The 16287-nt window shown below is 41.9% G+C and overlaps 1 protein-coding gene across 4 annotated transcripts in view; it reads left to right on the top strand.

Moving 5' to 3' along the window:
- The window catches only part of rptor (regulatory associated protein of MTOR, complex 1), a 198478-nt gene that overhangs the window by 123476 nt on the left and 58715 nt on the right, over positions 1 to 16287 (top strand). For all 4 annotated transcript variants that reach the window (XM_026169798.2, XM_026169801.2, XM_026169800.2 and 1 more), the window contains 3 exons: positions 8106 to 8181; positions 11329 to 11430; positions 15501 to 15584. In XM_026169798.2, the coding sequence (XP_026025583.1) occupies positions 8106 to 8181; positions 11329 to 11430; positions 15501 to 15584 (262 nt within the window). The remainder of the gene's footprint in view (positions 1 to 8105; positions 8182 to 11328; positions 11431 to 15500; positions 15585 to 16287) is intronic.

Genomic DNA, 16287 nt, shown 5'->3' with positions numbered 1-16287 from the left:
TTTGGCTCCATGTGCTGCTCTCTCCCACATGGCAGAGGCACACAGCTGCCTTCACCAGGGGCGGGGCAAAGTCTGTGTTTATGTTGATTGACTGGTAATTTTCACAGTATACCTGTAATACCAGTAACAAAGCAGGAAAGTGTGTTCTGATATGGAAAAGTACTTGTATACTCTATGTATATCTTTATGATTCACAAATACACCTTTGCATATGAAGTCTTTTTGCTGCTCACGCGAGGGGGTCGCACAGCGGCCTGCCTGCCTCCATCTCATCCTTATTCCCGACCATGTTCTTCTGTCACACCATCTGTCCTCCTTCACTACATCCATGAATGTTCTCTGTAGCCTTCCTCTTTTCTTCTCCTCGGCAAATGTGTGTGTTTTTAAATAGAAAATTCTTTATCTTTGCATCAGGACGGTCGAACACTAAAACTTATGTCTAAACGCTTAAAACTTAAGCCTCAGTTTTTAAACTGGGTCGATGGGTGAAGCTGAGGGAGTTATCACCTATCACAAGATGCACGTTGCATCTGCAATCCAAACAAAACCTGTTTGGGTGTCTTTTAGTCCACCCAAGTGCTGAACATTCCCTTCTTTAACAGCAGGCCTGGCCTTTATTATGAATTAAAATTGTGAGGAATTAAATCAAAACGGGCAATTGGCCACCTGTGTGTTTGTCCTGACTGGGTTGTTTACACATGGAGGCCAGAACTGTTGTTTGTAGCATGCTGTAAGCATGTTAGCATGTATCTGCTGTAAAACTGAGTGTCGGCCTCAAGTGGTCATTTGAGGAACTGCAGTTATTTTCCTCTTTTGTTTCGTGGCATGAGAAGAGTGTTTGCTCTTCTCATGCTCACTTTGTCTGCGCACTACAGAACCTTGTTGCTGTAGCCTGATGTGGTGACTGTGCGGACGAGCGTCATTTAAAACAAAGAACAGATGACTCTGCATGGTCATTTCTCATCTCTGTCATTTTACTTGGTAGGAGCGTCACTGCTGAAACCTTTCTGTGCCTCAGATCTATTTTGTAGTCAACATAAATGCAGTGCAGAGACGAGACAGGTTGGATTTAGAGTAAAAGTGCTGCCGTTTCTTTTCCCACCCACTCACATTAACCTGCAGCCAAATGCGTCCACCTTTTGACTGAAAGCAACGAAAAAGCACTTGTCCTCTGGGGGATGTTAAAAGACTTTGTGGGACGTCTTTATCTGTGTCAGCCATGGCAGATTTAGTTTAAAAGCAGCCACACCACAAAAATAAACCGGGGGAAAAACAAAAAACCTTTTTGAATTATTTAATAACACAAAATAAGAGTTTAAAGGTTTTACTTATACTCACACAGTTTGGGACTGACAAGTTTCTGCATCATTTTACTGATTTATTAGTCATGTGTTCTCGTAACTACACTTGTAAACACAGAGACGAGCTTTTAAAGTCTTTTAGGCATTGCTAGGAACATTATCCCATCGTCTATCTTGCTTTACTTACACCAACACTTCTCCCACTATCTATTGTTTCTCCTCTTGGTCTTCTATAAATGCCTCCCTCCATCTCTCCCACTCATTATCTGGCTTGTGTTTGGGAAAAAAATCTCTCACTCTCATTGCCTCGAGGAGTGACTTGTTGTGTAACAGCCTGGCATCACTTATTGTAAAGAATACTGCTCTTTACTGAAGCAGTAGCCTTTCATTCTCATGCCTACCCACTTTTTTTTTTAGATTGTGGGTACATTACAGTTTACCGCCAAAGAAATGAAGAGTATCACTTTGTTTCACAGCAGCACATGCAGTATTAAACACGACAGATTAACAGCAGAGAGGCGCTTTAAGAGTGCAGAAAACTAAACCGAATGGACAATGAAAAAGGGACGTGCTGGAGATATAAGGCTGGTGGAAAAATAAAAGTTTGGATGAACATAGATGGGAAAGGAAGGGAAACATAGAGGAGGAATTAAGCAGTTTGGGTGCTCGTTGATCGATGTTGGTGCCTGAACACCAACAGCAATTGTTATTCAGATGGAGGAGATGGGAGAGAGCAGATAAACCCCAGGTTGATTGCTCCCTCGTGGGCAGTTTTAGTGTGGGAGTGTGCGTGGGTGTGTGTCTGCTTTATATCTGCGCTCCTGTTTGCGCGTTGCTGCACCACTCTCTGCAGGCAACGCACTCGCACACACAAAAAGAGCTTAGTCAGCGCCAACTGGTCCCCTGCTCTGTCCCCTCATCGCACACAGACGGGCTTTGGTGTGATGAGTTACTCATTCGGATTCGCAGACATCATCCAAGTTAATGCTGTCATCCTAAACAGTGCAGCAGCCTCCTCCCCGTGAGTGTGTCCTCGCTGATAGCACTGCTCTATCTGCTGGTTTCCACACCATTGGGTTACATAAACACCAGCAGGGATGGAGATTTGTTGGCAATGTGTGCACACAGATTGTAATCCCAGTACTTGACGTTATGAAACCGAGAAAACACGTTTAATTCAGAGCGATTTTTTTTATAATATTAACATCATATGTCCAAAAATAAGGCTCTCGCAGCTCTGTCAGCGCCAATGGATCTATTAATGATTACCATAACTCTGAAGGATGCTCCAGCAGCGTCTTCCCTCCTGTACTTGTAGAAGTTTTACTTTTTGTACCATATCAAGAAACAAACTGTATCTAAAACCAACAATAATTGTTCTCCGAAACTAAGGAAAGCAGCTCGTATAACAACATCAGTAGCAGTCACACATGGCCACATTTTTTTAAACAATGTCTTTTTATTAAGAGTTTTTTTTTTATACATATGGACAAAAAGAGAAGAAAGGGATTACAGATGGTCTGTACATTCGGGGTAATCAGCCCGTACATTTAAGGCTGTGAAATAAAAGAAGAAGAAAAGAGAGAAACATAACTTAATCCCTGCAAAATAATCCCACCCAGGTCACTGCCCTGTACACTGTATTTCCACACCTGACATAAGAGTTTGCTGAAAAATTCTTATAGATTTTGAAATGCATGAAGGAAAGGACCCCACATGCTTTGATTTTTCCCAGTAGAGTTCTGGAGTAAATGTCTGATTTTTTTTTATTTTTTTTTCCCAGTTTTAGACATGACATGAGGTCATATAACCACTGTTGGGAGGGGCAGCATCCCGCCACCTCCGTAGGATTGCCCTCCTAGCCAACAGGGAACAGAATGATAACGCCTGTCTTTTAGAGGCCTTTAGAAGCAAATATGATCACATTTAAAGAAGCATTTTAAAACGAGTTTTAAAGTTGCTGTATGGCAAACGGATCATTACATTAAGTAACAGCACTACAAGTAATATATAGTTTTAAGTTACAGTGGAGAAAGAAGCGGTTTCCACTAAGTGGGGAACTTCTTAGCAGCAGTGCAGTCACAGTATGATGTGACCCTGAAAAAATTGCAGTTTGCACTGAATCTAGATGGAGTCATAGGAGTGCCAGTGTTGATGATAAGCATGAAATTGAAAGTGTTAAGGATACACATACTATAATACTGCAAACAGTCCAACTCGGGTATAATGAAGGTCACTGACTCACTTTCTAGTTTGTTGAATCTTCTTTCTTCAGTAGCTGCACACCATCTACTCACTTTATGGCTAACTAAAGTAAGCTCATTCCCTCCTCTGTTGTTGCACTGGCCTGTGCCTGTGATATCACATCTCCAGTGTGGTTTTTGTCCCTCCCTTCACATGACTTCATATTACATGTTAGTCTGCACAACCTGCTTGGGTGGTCAGTAGAAGTAATTCAATTAAAAATGCTCCAAAAAGCATCAGCAGCACAAAACAGAGCAGAGGTCTAATTCAGTGATGAGCGACGATGAGGCCCAGCCGACACCGGTCGACTCCTTATGTCAGGACGACTGTCAGTCAAGGCTGGATATGAGTTATTAAAAAAGGGGATAAGCTGCCCACTGAGACCAAACCTTTTCTTTGTATCAGACTATAAAAAGGCTTTTTATCAAATCAAAATCAAATCACTTTTATTGTCACATCACATGTGCAGGCACACTGGCACAGCACATGCGAGTGAAATTCTTGTGTGCGAGCCCCACAAGCAACAGAGATGTGCAAACACAACAACACAAACGAGCAAAATACAAGAATGGCCAACCTGAAACTAATAAATATATGTACAATATATAATAGTGTATGCATTTCTGGATGTGTATACTAAATATTTTCCTACGTGTGTGTGTGTGTGTGTGTGTGTGTGTACACATTTTTACAAATTAAATAGTAAAAAAAAAAAATAATAATAATAATAATAAAATATATAAAATATACAGAGTTGAATATGTGCAAAACAAGTGGCATTTATATACAGTGTGGAGTGCATAATGTTTTATTGCTTTAAACTTCGACAACTTCATATGTGTGTCTATGGAGGCTGGCTCACTTTTTAAGCCAGCCTCATCACACTTCTAGAAATAAGTTGCCCAGCTAGTCTAAAGCTACTGTAGCAACTTCAGCGTAGCGTCTAAATAAGCACGAGGATTAAACCCGATTGGGTTGGTTAGCAAGGTGTTGTTCCACGTTTGTCTTTAAAAATGAGTTGGATAAAAACAAAATAACACAATACAGCACTCTGACTTGTGCATCTAGAGGAATCATTTGTTTGCTAACTGCAATGTAAGCTATTCATGTAAACAGAAGTCTTAGTTGAAACAGTGCATGAATATAATCAGGGCTAGTACGTCAAAAATTAGGCCTCATATGGCACCAACACTGTAAAACGAGCAGCATCTGTTCTTAATAGAGCAGTAGTGTGTGTTTGCACGGGTAATATTTTCACTGGAAGGCGACTACACCGGCTCCTGAATAGATATACGCTTCTGTTTTTGCAGCAGCTGACAGAAGCTGGAATAGCCACAAATGCTTTCTACATGCTGTATTGCATGTTTGCATGTTACACATTCATCAGTGGGTCCATTATGTCTTTAACAATGTGCTGTTGACCAAGAGTGCAACTCTATTATATCACATTGAGATAATGGGAAAGGCCATTAAAGCAGGAGTCTCAGACAGAGTGAACTCAGCATCAGTGGTTCAGCATCACATTACGTTGCTGCGTATCGACTGGGAACATGACTCAACCCCCGCCTCCTGTTAACTGAGGGGAAAAAGCCCCATCGAGGCCCAGAGTTCAATTGTCTGCAATAAGGAGCTGGAAAGTGAAGGGAGAAGAGAGACGGGCAGAAAGAGAGAAAAGAGAAGCTGTGATAAGGTTTAATGTGAGTTGCATAACCCCATGAATTAGAAATGATGGCCATGAGAGAAGAGCTTGTGTTTCCAACGGGATTAAAGGCTCCTCACTGCCCTCCTCAGGACCTCAGGCTGCGAATTTAAAGAAGCCCGTGTGCATGATGAGGAGTGCGAGGGAGAAAACGTGAGCTGAGCAAAATGAGTGTTAGTGGCAGGATGGAAAAAATGGCCCAGGTCTGGTTTATGACCTGCTTTTGTTGATTCTGCTTGGGGCTACATGAGAATCAGTAGATCTGAGAGTTTACCTTTTGAGGATGGTGCTAAAACAAAACCCAACCCTAAGCTTACCTCCAACCCTGGACAAGACTCAGGTTAATCTGGAGAATACCAAGAGGTTAAAAAACAGTAAATAGTGAAATCCCTGCCAAGTCTTTAGCAATAAAATGTAATATTTACTAGGGGTGCAACGATATTCGTATCGATATTGAACCGTTCGATACAGTGCTTTCGGTTCGGTATGCATATGTATCGAACAATACAAAATTTGTAATTTATTTTATCAACTTTCCTTCTGACGAGGAAGTAGGCGGAGTAGTCGAACGCAGATTCACTGAGCGCTCAACACAGACAGCATAGTCAGAAGGAAGGGCGCAGGGCACCTCCCCCACTCTCATTCAGATCTGGCGTTTGGAATTATTTTGGTTTTCATGTGACGTATGACCCTGAAGGTAAGCGAGTCATGGACTAAAGTAAAACAGTATGTTGGATGTGCCATGCAATGCTCAATTACATGGGTGGGAACTAGTGTGTTAGCGCAGTTAGCTCGTTAACATGTTGGCCGTCTAGCCCCATGCACGGGGCGATTGGCGGTAGCTCGTTAACGGAGATTTGCCGTGTTGTGGCGTTAAGGTCATTTCAACGAGATTAACCTGAAAGCACTAGCGGGAACACAACCAATATGACTGCACATTTACGCCGACATCATCCTAGTGCAAAGACAAGTGGAAGCAGACAAAAAAAAGCAAGCATGCTACTAACTTTAGCCGAGTCATTTAGACAGCTGTTAGCACATGATTCTCCTTATGCTGCTGAGAATATAGCCCAGAAGAAGTGGATAGTACAACTTTTATTTTGGAAAGAGACATTTCTCTGTAATAAACTCTCTTTTCCAAAGATGAGTGATTCCTCAATCAGATACAGGGCTCGCAATATCGCTAGCCCGACGTCCCGGGGCTAGCGATTTTTCCAGTCGGGGTACCAAAATCTATCTCTGCCCTGCCCGTCGGCCTATTGTAGGAAAAATATATGTCAATGCTTTTGCATTCTTTCGGAAATGTAGCTGGGTTATTATGTCATTGGCATCGGTGAGCCACTGTCAATATGTGACATATTGAAATCGCGTTTGAATTTGCGCTTGTTTTTTGCTTTCACTTTGCAATCCCGCGAACTGTGTATAGAGAGCGACAGCACTGATCTGTGAGTGATGATAATTTGTGCACCAATTCCTCTGACATCGTCTTATTAATCGTTAGCTTACTATGCAAACATGACAAGTGAAATCTCCCGCAGCAAGCTTAAACATGTGAGAGGTTGATCGCGCAGAGAATCGCTGAGCTTATGTGAGTGAGTGTGTAAAAGCATTTCAGTTCTGCTGAGCCAAATAAGACAGGTCAGGGTGAAGAAGTGACAGCCAAAGAAAAGCTTACCACAAAACGGAGAAGTTATGACAAATCAGACTATGAGGCAAAAAGAAAGTGCAGCTTTATGGTTTCATGGACAAAAGAATTTCTGTGGCTGCAATATGACGAGCTAAATAACCAGGGCTGCACATAAGTGGTCCGCAGGTGCGCATTCGCTGTCAAAATAAAAAACACGCACAAGGGTTAGGGTTAAATTTAAAAACTGTACTTTTGAGTTAAAATATATATTTATAATTTTAATAAATGACAAATTAAAAAGGCATGAACATTTTTTTTGTATCGAAAAAATATCGAACCGTGACACCAAAGTATCGAACCGAACCGTGAATTTTGTGTATCGTTGCACCCCTAATATTTACATGTATTTTGGTTAAAAATGGAATAAATTAAAGGCCAGAGAATCGACATCAAGACTATTTCTGTTATGTAAAGAACTATTTTGGAAATTTTTGGAAATTGGCCGCCACTCTGAACATCCATGGTTTGTTTTTGGGGGCGTTTCCAGTTTACACAGTGTCCTGAAGCCCAATAATAATGAGCTGTGTGAAATGAGCCATGTTGCTTATGGTTTAAAACATGTGTAGCGTACAGTCACCAAGACTGGAGAACCACCACAAAAATACCACCGCACCAAATTTACTGTTGCTCCTGCATTAAGGTGAAGGATACATACAAATTATTTTCCAAGACTCTGGAAATTATATGGATAAAATTAGTCTGTTTGTTACCAGGGTCACTGTGGACAACATCGTATGAAGGTATTACGACAGTTGGCCTGGACTCATATGGAGTTCTGGTATATAGGATATAAGGTGAAGTGTCACAGAGTCCTTACCCTATAATACATCGCTAGCACACATTGTTCTTTAGAAAATATCACTGGATCTAAATTCTTGGATTCAGGGTCTCAGTTCATGCCTGGTATGGAAAGAATTTTGAGTCTTAGCTGTTTGATATATGCAGCTTCTAACTCGTAAAGGTAGCAAACGGTGCCACAGTTTAATGCGATCTTCCTTTGGCCATCCCACACTACCAAATGTGATTGGCAGTTTTTTTTTTGTTTTTTTTTTATTCATTTATTTATTTTTTGTTATTCTTCCTGGAAAGTCCTGAAAATAAGTTTTATTTAAGGATCTTCCTCATGACATATGATGTCACTTACATGCGGTGTGTGTGTGTTTCCTCTCTACAGGCAAGCGTGGGACCTGGCCGTGGACATATGCCTCTCTCAGCTGCCCACCATCATCGAGGAGGGCACCGCCTTCAGAGTAAGTGTGTGTGTGTGTGTGTGTGTGTGTGAGAGACAAATAAGCACAGAGCCTCTGATGCCTCTGATGCATCATGTTGTTGTGTTTTTTGGCATTAAATGCATGAAGCTTGGAGGCTAGGGGACCTCTAGCATTGATGGATGTCTTTCATCTTGAATGTGTCCAGCACTGACACCTGTAAACAACAAACTATTCTTGTTTGCACTGCAAGTTCGCCACCACCCGCATATACAGCATCTCTATTAATCTCTCAAGCACACTCGCACACACTCATCCCCGGCGGATTACATTGTAAAATGTCAAGTCTAATAACTCAAGTATGAGCGTCAAATAAAAAAATAGTTTCAGAAAGCACTGGCCCTGCACTTTCAGCCGCTCGACTGTTTATCGTTATATTTACTGACGAGGCAGGGGGCCGTGATGGAGATGCTGAGTGTAATGGAAGCGCTCTTCAAAAAAGCTGATTGAGCTGATGATGACTTAACAAATATGGGTCATCGTAACACTTTTTTTGTTTTGTTTTTTGTATCTGTGTGAGTCAACAGCGTATCTGTAACACTGTCTTGGTGTATTTTCCCTACAACATCATAAGTGATGTTTTTCAGGGCCTTTGCAGGTGGCCAGTTTCATTGTTGTGATCTTGTAGCTTTGATTGGTTTAAGCAACTAAAGTCTTTTATTGGGTTTTGGCAGCAGAGCTACTTGGTTAGGTTAAAGGAACAAACGTGTTTTAGAAGGTTTAAACAACTGAATTTGTCAGGACTATGAAACAAAATTACTTCGGTTTAAACAACAAAGCGATTTGATTAGGTTCTGGCAACAAAATGTCTTTGTTAGGCTCATGTGACAAAACTACTTGGTTGGGTTTAGGAGAAGATCCATTAGTCAGCTGGAACATCCATTGAGTTGAAGTTTAGTTTTCCAGAAAGAGACCCCAAATTTTATCAAATGTGCCCTTTTGGTTCTGGATGGAGCAGTGGATCTTTTCCAGACTGAGACACGACATGAGATCAGCAAGCCACCGACCATAGTAGGGCGGGGCAGCAGCTTTCCACCTCATCAAAATGGCACTTCTAGCCAAGAGGGAACCAAAGGACAGCACCCTGCGCTTTGCTCCGTGAATGTACTTATCATCCTCTCCCGCTGTACCAAAGAGAGCAAGTAGGGGTTGACAGCTAGTTTCAGGCCAGTAGCCTTGTTCAAAGTGCAGGAAACCACCTCCCAAAAATTTGCCAGGGCAGGGCGGGTCCAAAACATGTGGGTTAGATTGGCATCATCAGACCCGCACCTGTTACAGCGAGGGTCTAAAGTGGGATCAAGCTTAGCTAGTTTGGATTTAGATAAGTGGGCCCTGTGGACTACTTTGAATTGTAACAGGGAATGACGGGCGCAGAGTGATGTAGAGTTTACCAGAGAAAGGTCCCAGACGTCATCTGACATAGATATACCCAACTCCTTCTCTCATGTGGACTTGAGGCCCACAACGCGGGCTGGGGTTACACTGCACAGTTTGTTATAGATCCGAGACATTACAGCTTTGCCTGATAGTTGCAAATTAAGGAGCTCGTCCAGTAAGTTAGCAGCTGGAGCTTCTGGAAAGGACACTGTTTTTAGTATTGTTATAATTAATAACAGTCTTTTACATAAAAGTAAAAAATCCTGCAGCATCATTGCTTATAATGCTGTGGGAACAAGAATGAGCCGACCAACGGTTACTAGACTCTGCAACAACGATGGAGAACACACAGCAGCTTTTCCCATGTTAGGGCTCTTATATGGGAACTCCACCTTCTCTCCACCTGGCCCTGGGAGGTGAGCATCGCTCCCCCAGGAGCAGTTTTCCACACTCACTCCTCCTCCTACTTTCTCTTGCACTTGGGCTAAAAACACTTACCAACACTATAATTGAGCCTCTGAGGACTCCTAAAGCAGATCTGCCTGCTCCGTCTTTCAGGAGCCTTTAATTCCTCTCTGATGTGCTTTGACTCCTTTAGCTCTCTTTGTTGGGCTTTGTCACAGCTGAGTAAAGAAAAAAAAAGGAGAATGTTATTTATGGTAGATTGAGTCTCTGCTCATGTTAATTAACTCCTCTCTAGCACCTGTAAAACACCCCAACAGTCATATTTTATTTCATATGGAACCAAAAATGCCACTCGTGCCCCACATCTTTGTTACTTTATGTAATAACTTTATTTCTTTATGTATTTTTGATATTTCATGGCATTTTATAAATCTTTCTAAAATATCTTTTATGTAATTTGCAGCTAAAAAAGGAAAATTGTGTCATTCATCACAGTAACTACTTTATCAAGGCAACACATTTAAAATCAGTGTTCAGTTTTTAAAAATGTAATAAGTTTATGTCAGTGTAAAGATGTTGGTCCAAAGCAGGAAGCAGAGACCAAATTCAGGACAAAATGATGTTGTGTATGAATTTATTGGGATTTGATGAGCCAGCATTTTGTCATATTTCTTGTCTTGCAACAACCCAGCTAGTTATTTAACTACATGCCTGTGACGTTAATTTTTAATTAATTTTGACAGCTTCACCCACATTCGCTCATTGGTATACAGTATCACACATTTGTTACACACAGTACTGTATGGCTGTGTCTGTCAAAAGTCTCAACAGTAACAAATGAAAAAAAGTAGTTACTTTAGTTACATCACAGGTGTCATCTTTAAGTAAGCAGCGCTACTTTTCACAATTGTGTCAGTATCTGAGTGTGTAGGGTTATTAAGCTTTGATTATGCTCAAATTAATGTAACCATCCAACAGCGAAGCGCTGATATTTTCCCCTCCCGACATCCATCAGCGGTCTACACGAGGCTGTCGCAATTCAAACACTCTGCGTGATCGAAAACTCTGCGGCCAGCAGCCAATCAATCAGACAATGTGCCATGACAGCAGAGAGAGGAGAGGGGAAGGTGATCATGACAGATCAGGATTTATGTTGTTACTGCAGTGCGGTGTCACTCCTGAGCTCATTATGTTCATGTTTTTATGAAATGATGGGCTTGTAACTGCAGGACTACCTCATTATGAGCGTGTGTGTGTGTGTGTGTCCATTTGAAAGCGAGAGAAAGCTGAAGCAGAATAAATGATTTGAAATGGTGATAAATATTTCATTGCTTCTTGTGTCCACAGCACAGTCCTTTCTTCGCAGAGCAGCTGACAGCTTTTCAGGTGTGGTTGACGATGGGCGTAGAGAACAGAAACCCACCTGAGCAGCTCCCAATTGTACTGCAGGTACAGACGCACACACACACACCTCGACACACACCCACAGCTTTATGAGACTGGAACTGCTGAGGACAAACGGGGGGTGGGGTAAAATGTCTAACAAATGGCCGGGGACAGAACTGAACTCGGGCCACTGAAATAACTAAGCGAGCTAAGGAGGCGCTGCTTTCTGTGCCCACATTTCCATTTAAATGTAGATAATAATTCATAAAAGCAAGACGCTAATTTTCTCCACCTCGCCATTGCAGATAAACCAGTCAAATATAACGAGAAAACTATAGGAAAGGATATAAAAATCCAGCTTTCATATGCAAAACGTGGAACGGAGATCGCAAACCAAAAGAGAGACACTAAAGTAAAAGATGAAGATAAAAATGCTTGAAAAAGACAAGAAAATGAAATGAAATGCAATTATACTTTCAACATGCAATAATAATTCTGTATCAGTATGAGTCTTTGTTTTGCAAATGTCACAGTGCTAACAGGTCTCTTTTAATTTATTACACAACATACTCCTACCTTCAGGTCGTCCCTCTTGCAAATTGAGCTCATTATTTTCAGACCAATTATTATTTTTTTACAAGCCTGCAAGAAAACCTGCGACATGAATGTTGTGTTTTCTGTAGTGCTGAACTTTGTAGAAGCGGCTTGCAGCTCCTCTCTTATTTCACGAGGGGTCGCTACAGCGGGTAGCGCCGAGTTTTTGATTGGCACAATCCAACGAGGCATCAGTGTCTCCTCCCAGGATCAAACCCGGGATCTCGTTAGGCGAACGTGTAAACCACCACACTCTGGAGAGAGTGAAAGGTCCAAGAGTGAAATCTGGGCACGTCCTCGTAGAGTGCATCAGCTGCTGAGTAACTGCGGTCATATGCTTCATTTTCCTCTTCCCACCTCCACCACCACCATCACCCCGCGGGGTTGTACAGTTGTATTATATCACAGTACATAGTAGTGCTATATCACAGCATAGTAGCTGTCCGTGTTGAATGGTAATTTTCTGCTGACTCAGCGCGCTCCCAGCAGCAGCACGTCCATACAGCAGTTCTGTCGGGAGCCGTTAAAAGCTGAGGAAAAGGCAGACTGATCGGCGAGCACCGGGTACAGCGTGTGTGTGTGTTGTTGATGTGGATATAAGAGGAAAGGAGCAGCAGCCTTTGAGATTACACAACATATTGCAGCTGTACACCATAAGGGCAATGTCATCTAGTGTGAGGGCTACTTCCTGCTCCGTGATGTAATTGATGGGCACATAAACAGGTTTTCTACCTATTTAAGTATGCAGTTGCATAAGAATGAAGCTAAAGAGTCAGGTGAATTCTTACAGGATTTACAGTCAAAGGCCAAAATATAATCTGACTCAATTTGAAAAGTGCAAAGAGTGACAAAAAAGATGAGCAACGGGCAGGAAACCATCAATAACGCTCTTTAATGAAATGAGCAAAGGGAGAACAACAGAGCCCAGGAAGCAGTCCTTCATCCTGGACGGATTATTGGAGTTACAATGTTTCCAAGTTGTGACGCTATAGTAACAACAACACACTCAAACACGTGTTGTTTTTTTTAATCTTCTTCTCTATGTATCACCCAAGTGATTCATACCTGCAGGTGCATCATAACGTGACGCAACGTGCGTCGACGTTCATACATACAGCGTCATGAGAGGAAGCGCTTACTCACTGCACCGAAGGGGATGGGAAGCATGTTGTTGCACACATGAGCCGCTCCAGTAAACATGCACACGCACTTTAATGTGTGTGCATGTTTAGAGAATCGCTCAGATATTTATTTGCATAAAATGAGCTTATGATTAGGGCTGTGTGGAATCATAATAACAATTTTATTTGTGTAGCACTCTATAAATTCCTTTCCAACTTTTTTCACTTCCGATACAATGCCCGCGGTGTCTGACGACATTAATCTCCTGTTAAATCACAAAGCTGTATTCCTCACGGTGAGGAAGAGATTCGGACCACCTTGTTTTTCCGTAACGTAACATCAGCTATCAGATAAATGATCTGAATGTACTTGATTGTTTGCTGCTGCTGTTTCTAGTTACGCTTGTTTCTCCTTTCCCTACTGTTGGTCTCGCTGTGAGTGCAACCCCTCACACACTGAGTGGAGCTAAAACAACATAATGTTAATTTGACTGAGTTGACCTCAACATAATATGTTATTTTAAGTGTGACAAAGAGTTTCCACTAACTTTTACACTGAACATAACCAGAGTGAGAACAAAGGGGGAAAACCTCATGGCTGAAAGTATTTCAGGTGGAAAGTACCTCCTAACTATTGAACCCTTGCTGTTAGCTTCCTGCATACTATGTTAGCTATCCTCTTAGCAACTGGAGTCCTGACGAAGCAAGCTAAACTGAATTGTTCCATTGTAACCTGATCCAGCTCTTCAAGTCCTAATTGGACAGATATCAAATCTAAATACTAGATCGGTAAATTAATTGCAATAATCAATAACAAACTTCCATCCATAGACCTATAAAAAGTACTAATGATTTGGCCAAACTGATGCATTAAGGAAGGCTGTTCCAAAGTTGAGCACCTCAAAAGCATGGCCTAATTGTAAACAATGTTAAAGATGGCTGTAGCTTCTGAGTGCCTTAAACCTGCTGGCAGGGGCGACTCCTGGGTGTGCAAAGACTTGCAGTTGTCTAGCACCGTACAGAAAACGGCCCTTGGATTCTTTTCTCTCTGCCCTCTGTGGAAACTGCCCTGATGACTTTATTGGGCTCAATCAGTAGTTTTAGGTTACATTGAAGAAAAGATTAAGTTCGTTTTTGAATTATGGTTATTGTTACAGTCATTAAGGAAGGATAGTCAAGGGTGTGTTGTGTCCGTGACTTCACTGTTAGAGCTACTGCTCATTCGTCGCGTCCGGGTCCAAAGAGATGGCGGTGGGGAAATTGCTCAGTTCCTGGCTTCATTATGAGACTTCACTAATTAGTGGGTGATGTCACCATGCTATGACCATTTTTACACTGACTATGCATCTAAAAATATATAGAGAATTGGGAAAGGGGTGGGGACTGGATGAGGAATGAGATTTTTTTTTTCCTTTAAACCGAGATCAGGAGGATTTCTTTAGTATTTTTGCCAGGTGGCTTTTTTCCTTCCTGCAGAGCACGCGCCTGCGTCACACACTTCCTTGTTCCCACACACTTCCTCAGAGTTGAAGGCATCCCTGGTCCGGTCTTTCCCGGATCTGTTTCTGTGGTCACACCCTGCGGGTCGAAGGCACGGAGGAAGTCATTAATACATTATGATTCCCTGGAGATTTCTTAATGTATGTGTGTGTGTGGGTGTGTATTCCTGGGTTCCTCCATATGCTTGCTCCCACACACACTGCAGGGTGGTCACATGGGGATGGACCAGTGTCCAGCCTTCACACAGGCTTTGTGGCACACTGCACATAATGTTAGTCCAACCAAACATACACGCATACAATTTGAGCGCTTAACATTTGCGTCCTTAAAATACTTCTACTTGGCCAAAACCGTTACATCGTGATCCCGTTTGGCATCTCTGCTGCTTTGGGTTTTTCTTGGCTCAGAATCGGCCTGTGGGGCTGACTGCACGCGGCAGTAAGCATGATCGCAGCATACAACAGCGGCAATGAGTTCATTGGACAGAAATCTGTGCATGTTCCTGTTATTTTTGTCTCTTTGGTAAAAAACAAACAAAACAAAAAACAATTCAAATGAAACCCCAATTAACAACAAAAGAATGCCAATTACATCATTCAAAAGGGTAGGGGATTTTCCTTTGGGGCTTAAGTGGCTGCCAAAATTTCTCTGCAGGGAAAAAAAAGCCCAATCAGGTATTTACCCGTACCAGTATCGCAGTAAGATCTCAAATAACATGGCAGCCAAGAGGACGCACCCTGCCGCCCACTCATGAAATCTGGTGCCAGTGTGTTAGCAGTACTGGTGGGAGAGCCACCTGTTTTACTGCACCTCTACGACATTTCTGCTCTTGTTCTTCCTCCTCCTGCTACTTTAATCTTAGACTTCCTCTCAGTTCAGAGGCGGCAGCATCGACCTTTGACCTCTGCTCTCTTTCAGGTCCTCCTGAGTCAGGTGCACCGGCTGCGTGCTCTGGACCTGCTCGGACGGTTTCTGGATTTGGGACCCTGGGCCGTCAGTCTGGTGCGTTTTTGCTATGAATGTTTAAAAAAATAACAATCGCAACCCTCCATCCTGTGCTCAGCACTGGAGGCAGGGAGCGCCACGTGTCCTTTAAACACATGCCTCTCATAGCTTACATCATTATCTCTTTATTAAAAGGAAATATGAAACTGAGTTTGTTTTCACTGATTTAGAGGTTTGCAAAGCTCGACAATATTCACTTTTGTAAACGTATCCAAGACAGAAAAAAATGAAGAATCTAAGACTTGTGTCAGGATGTGCAAAATATCTGTTATGCAATTTTTTTAGGTTTTAAAAACACTATGACAGCTGAATATTAGGTTATTGTTTAGATTTCTTGCATTTTGAAATGGGCAGTGGACCTGGCTGTACTAGTTAGCATGCTGCTAGCAGTTTGTCTTCTTTTTTGTTAATTTATTTATATTTTAAATAGGATATTAGTGTTTTTAGTGGATTAAAGTCATGTGCTGCTGCCCGTCACTGAGGAGAAAGCAGATACATCTGAAGACTGAATGTAAAACCATCAGCTGTATGCTTTTTTTAGTTACACGTATAACACCAGATTATTATCTTATTATGAACAGGACGCTGCTGCATCTGTAAAACCTCCAGTGAAAATCTTTTTAGAATTTAGCATTTGTAATTCAGATCAATATAAGTTTAAGATTAAAATCCCAAAGTATGGTGTTTTTGCTGTTGGATA

This window comes from Astatotilapia calliptera, chromosome 6 (genome assembly GCF_964374335.1).
Source record: "Astatotilapia calliptera chromosome 6, fAstCal68.1, whole genome shotgun sequence".
Taxonomy (NCBI): Eukaryota; Metazoa; Chordata; class Actinopteri; order Cichliformes; family Cichlidae; genus Astatotilapia; species Astatotilapia calliptera.
This window is presented reverse-complemented; position numbering and strand designations above follow the sequence as displayed.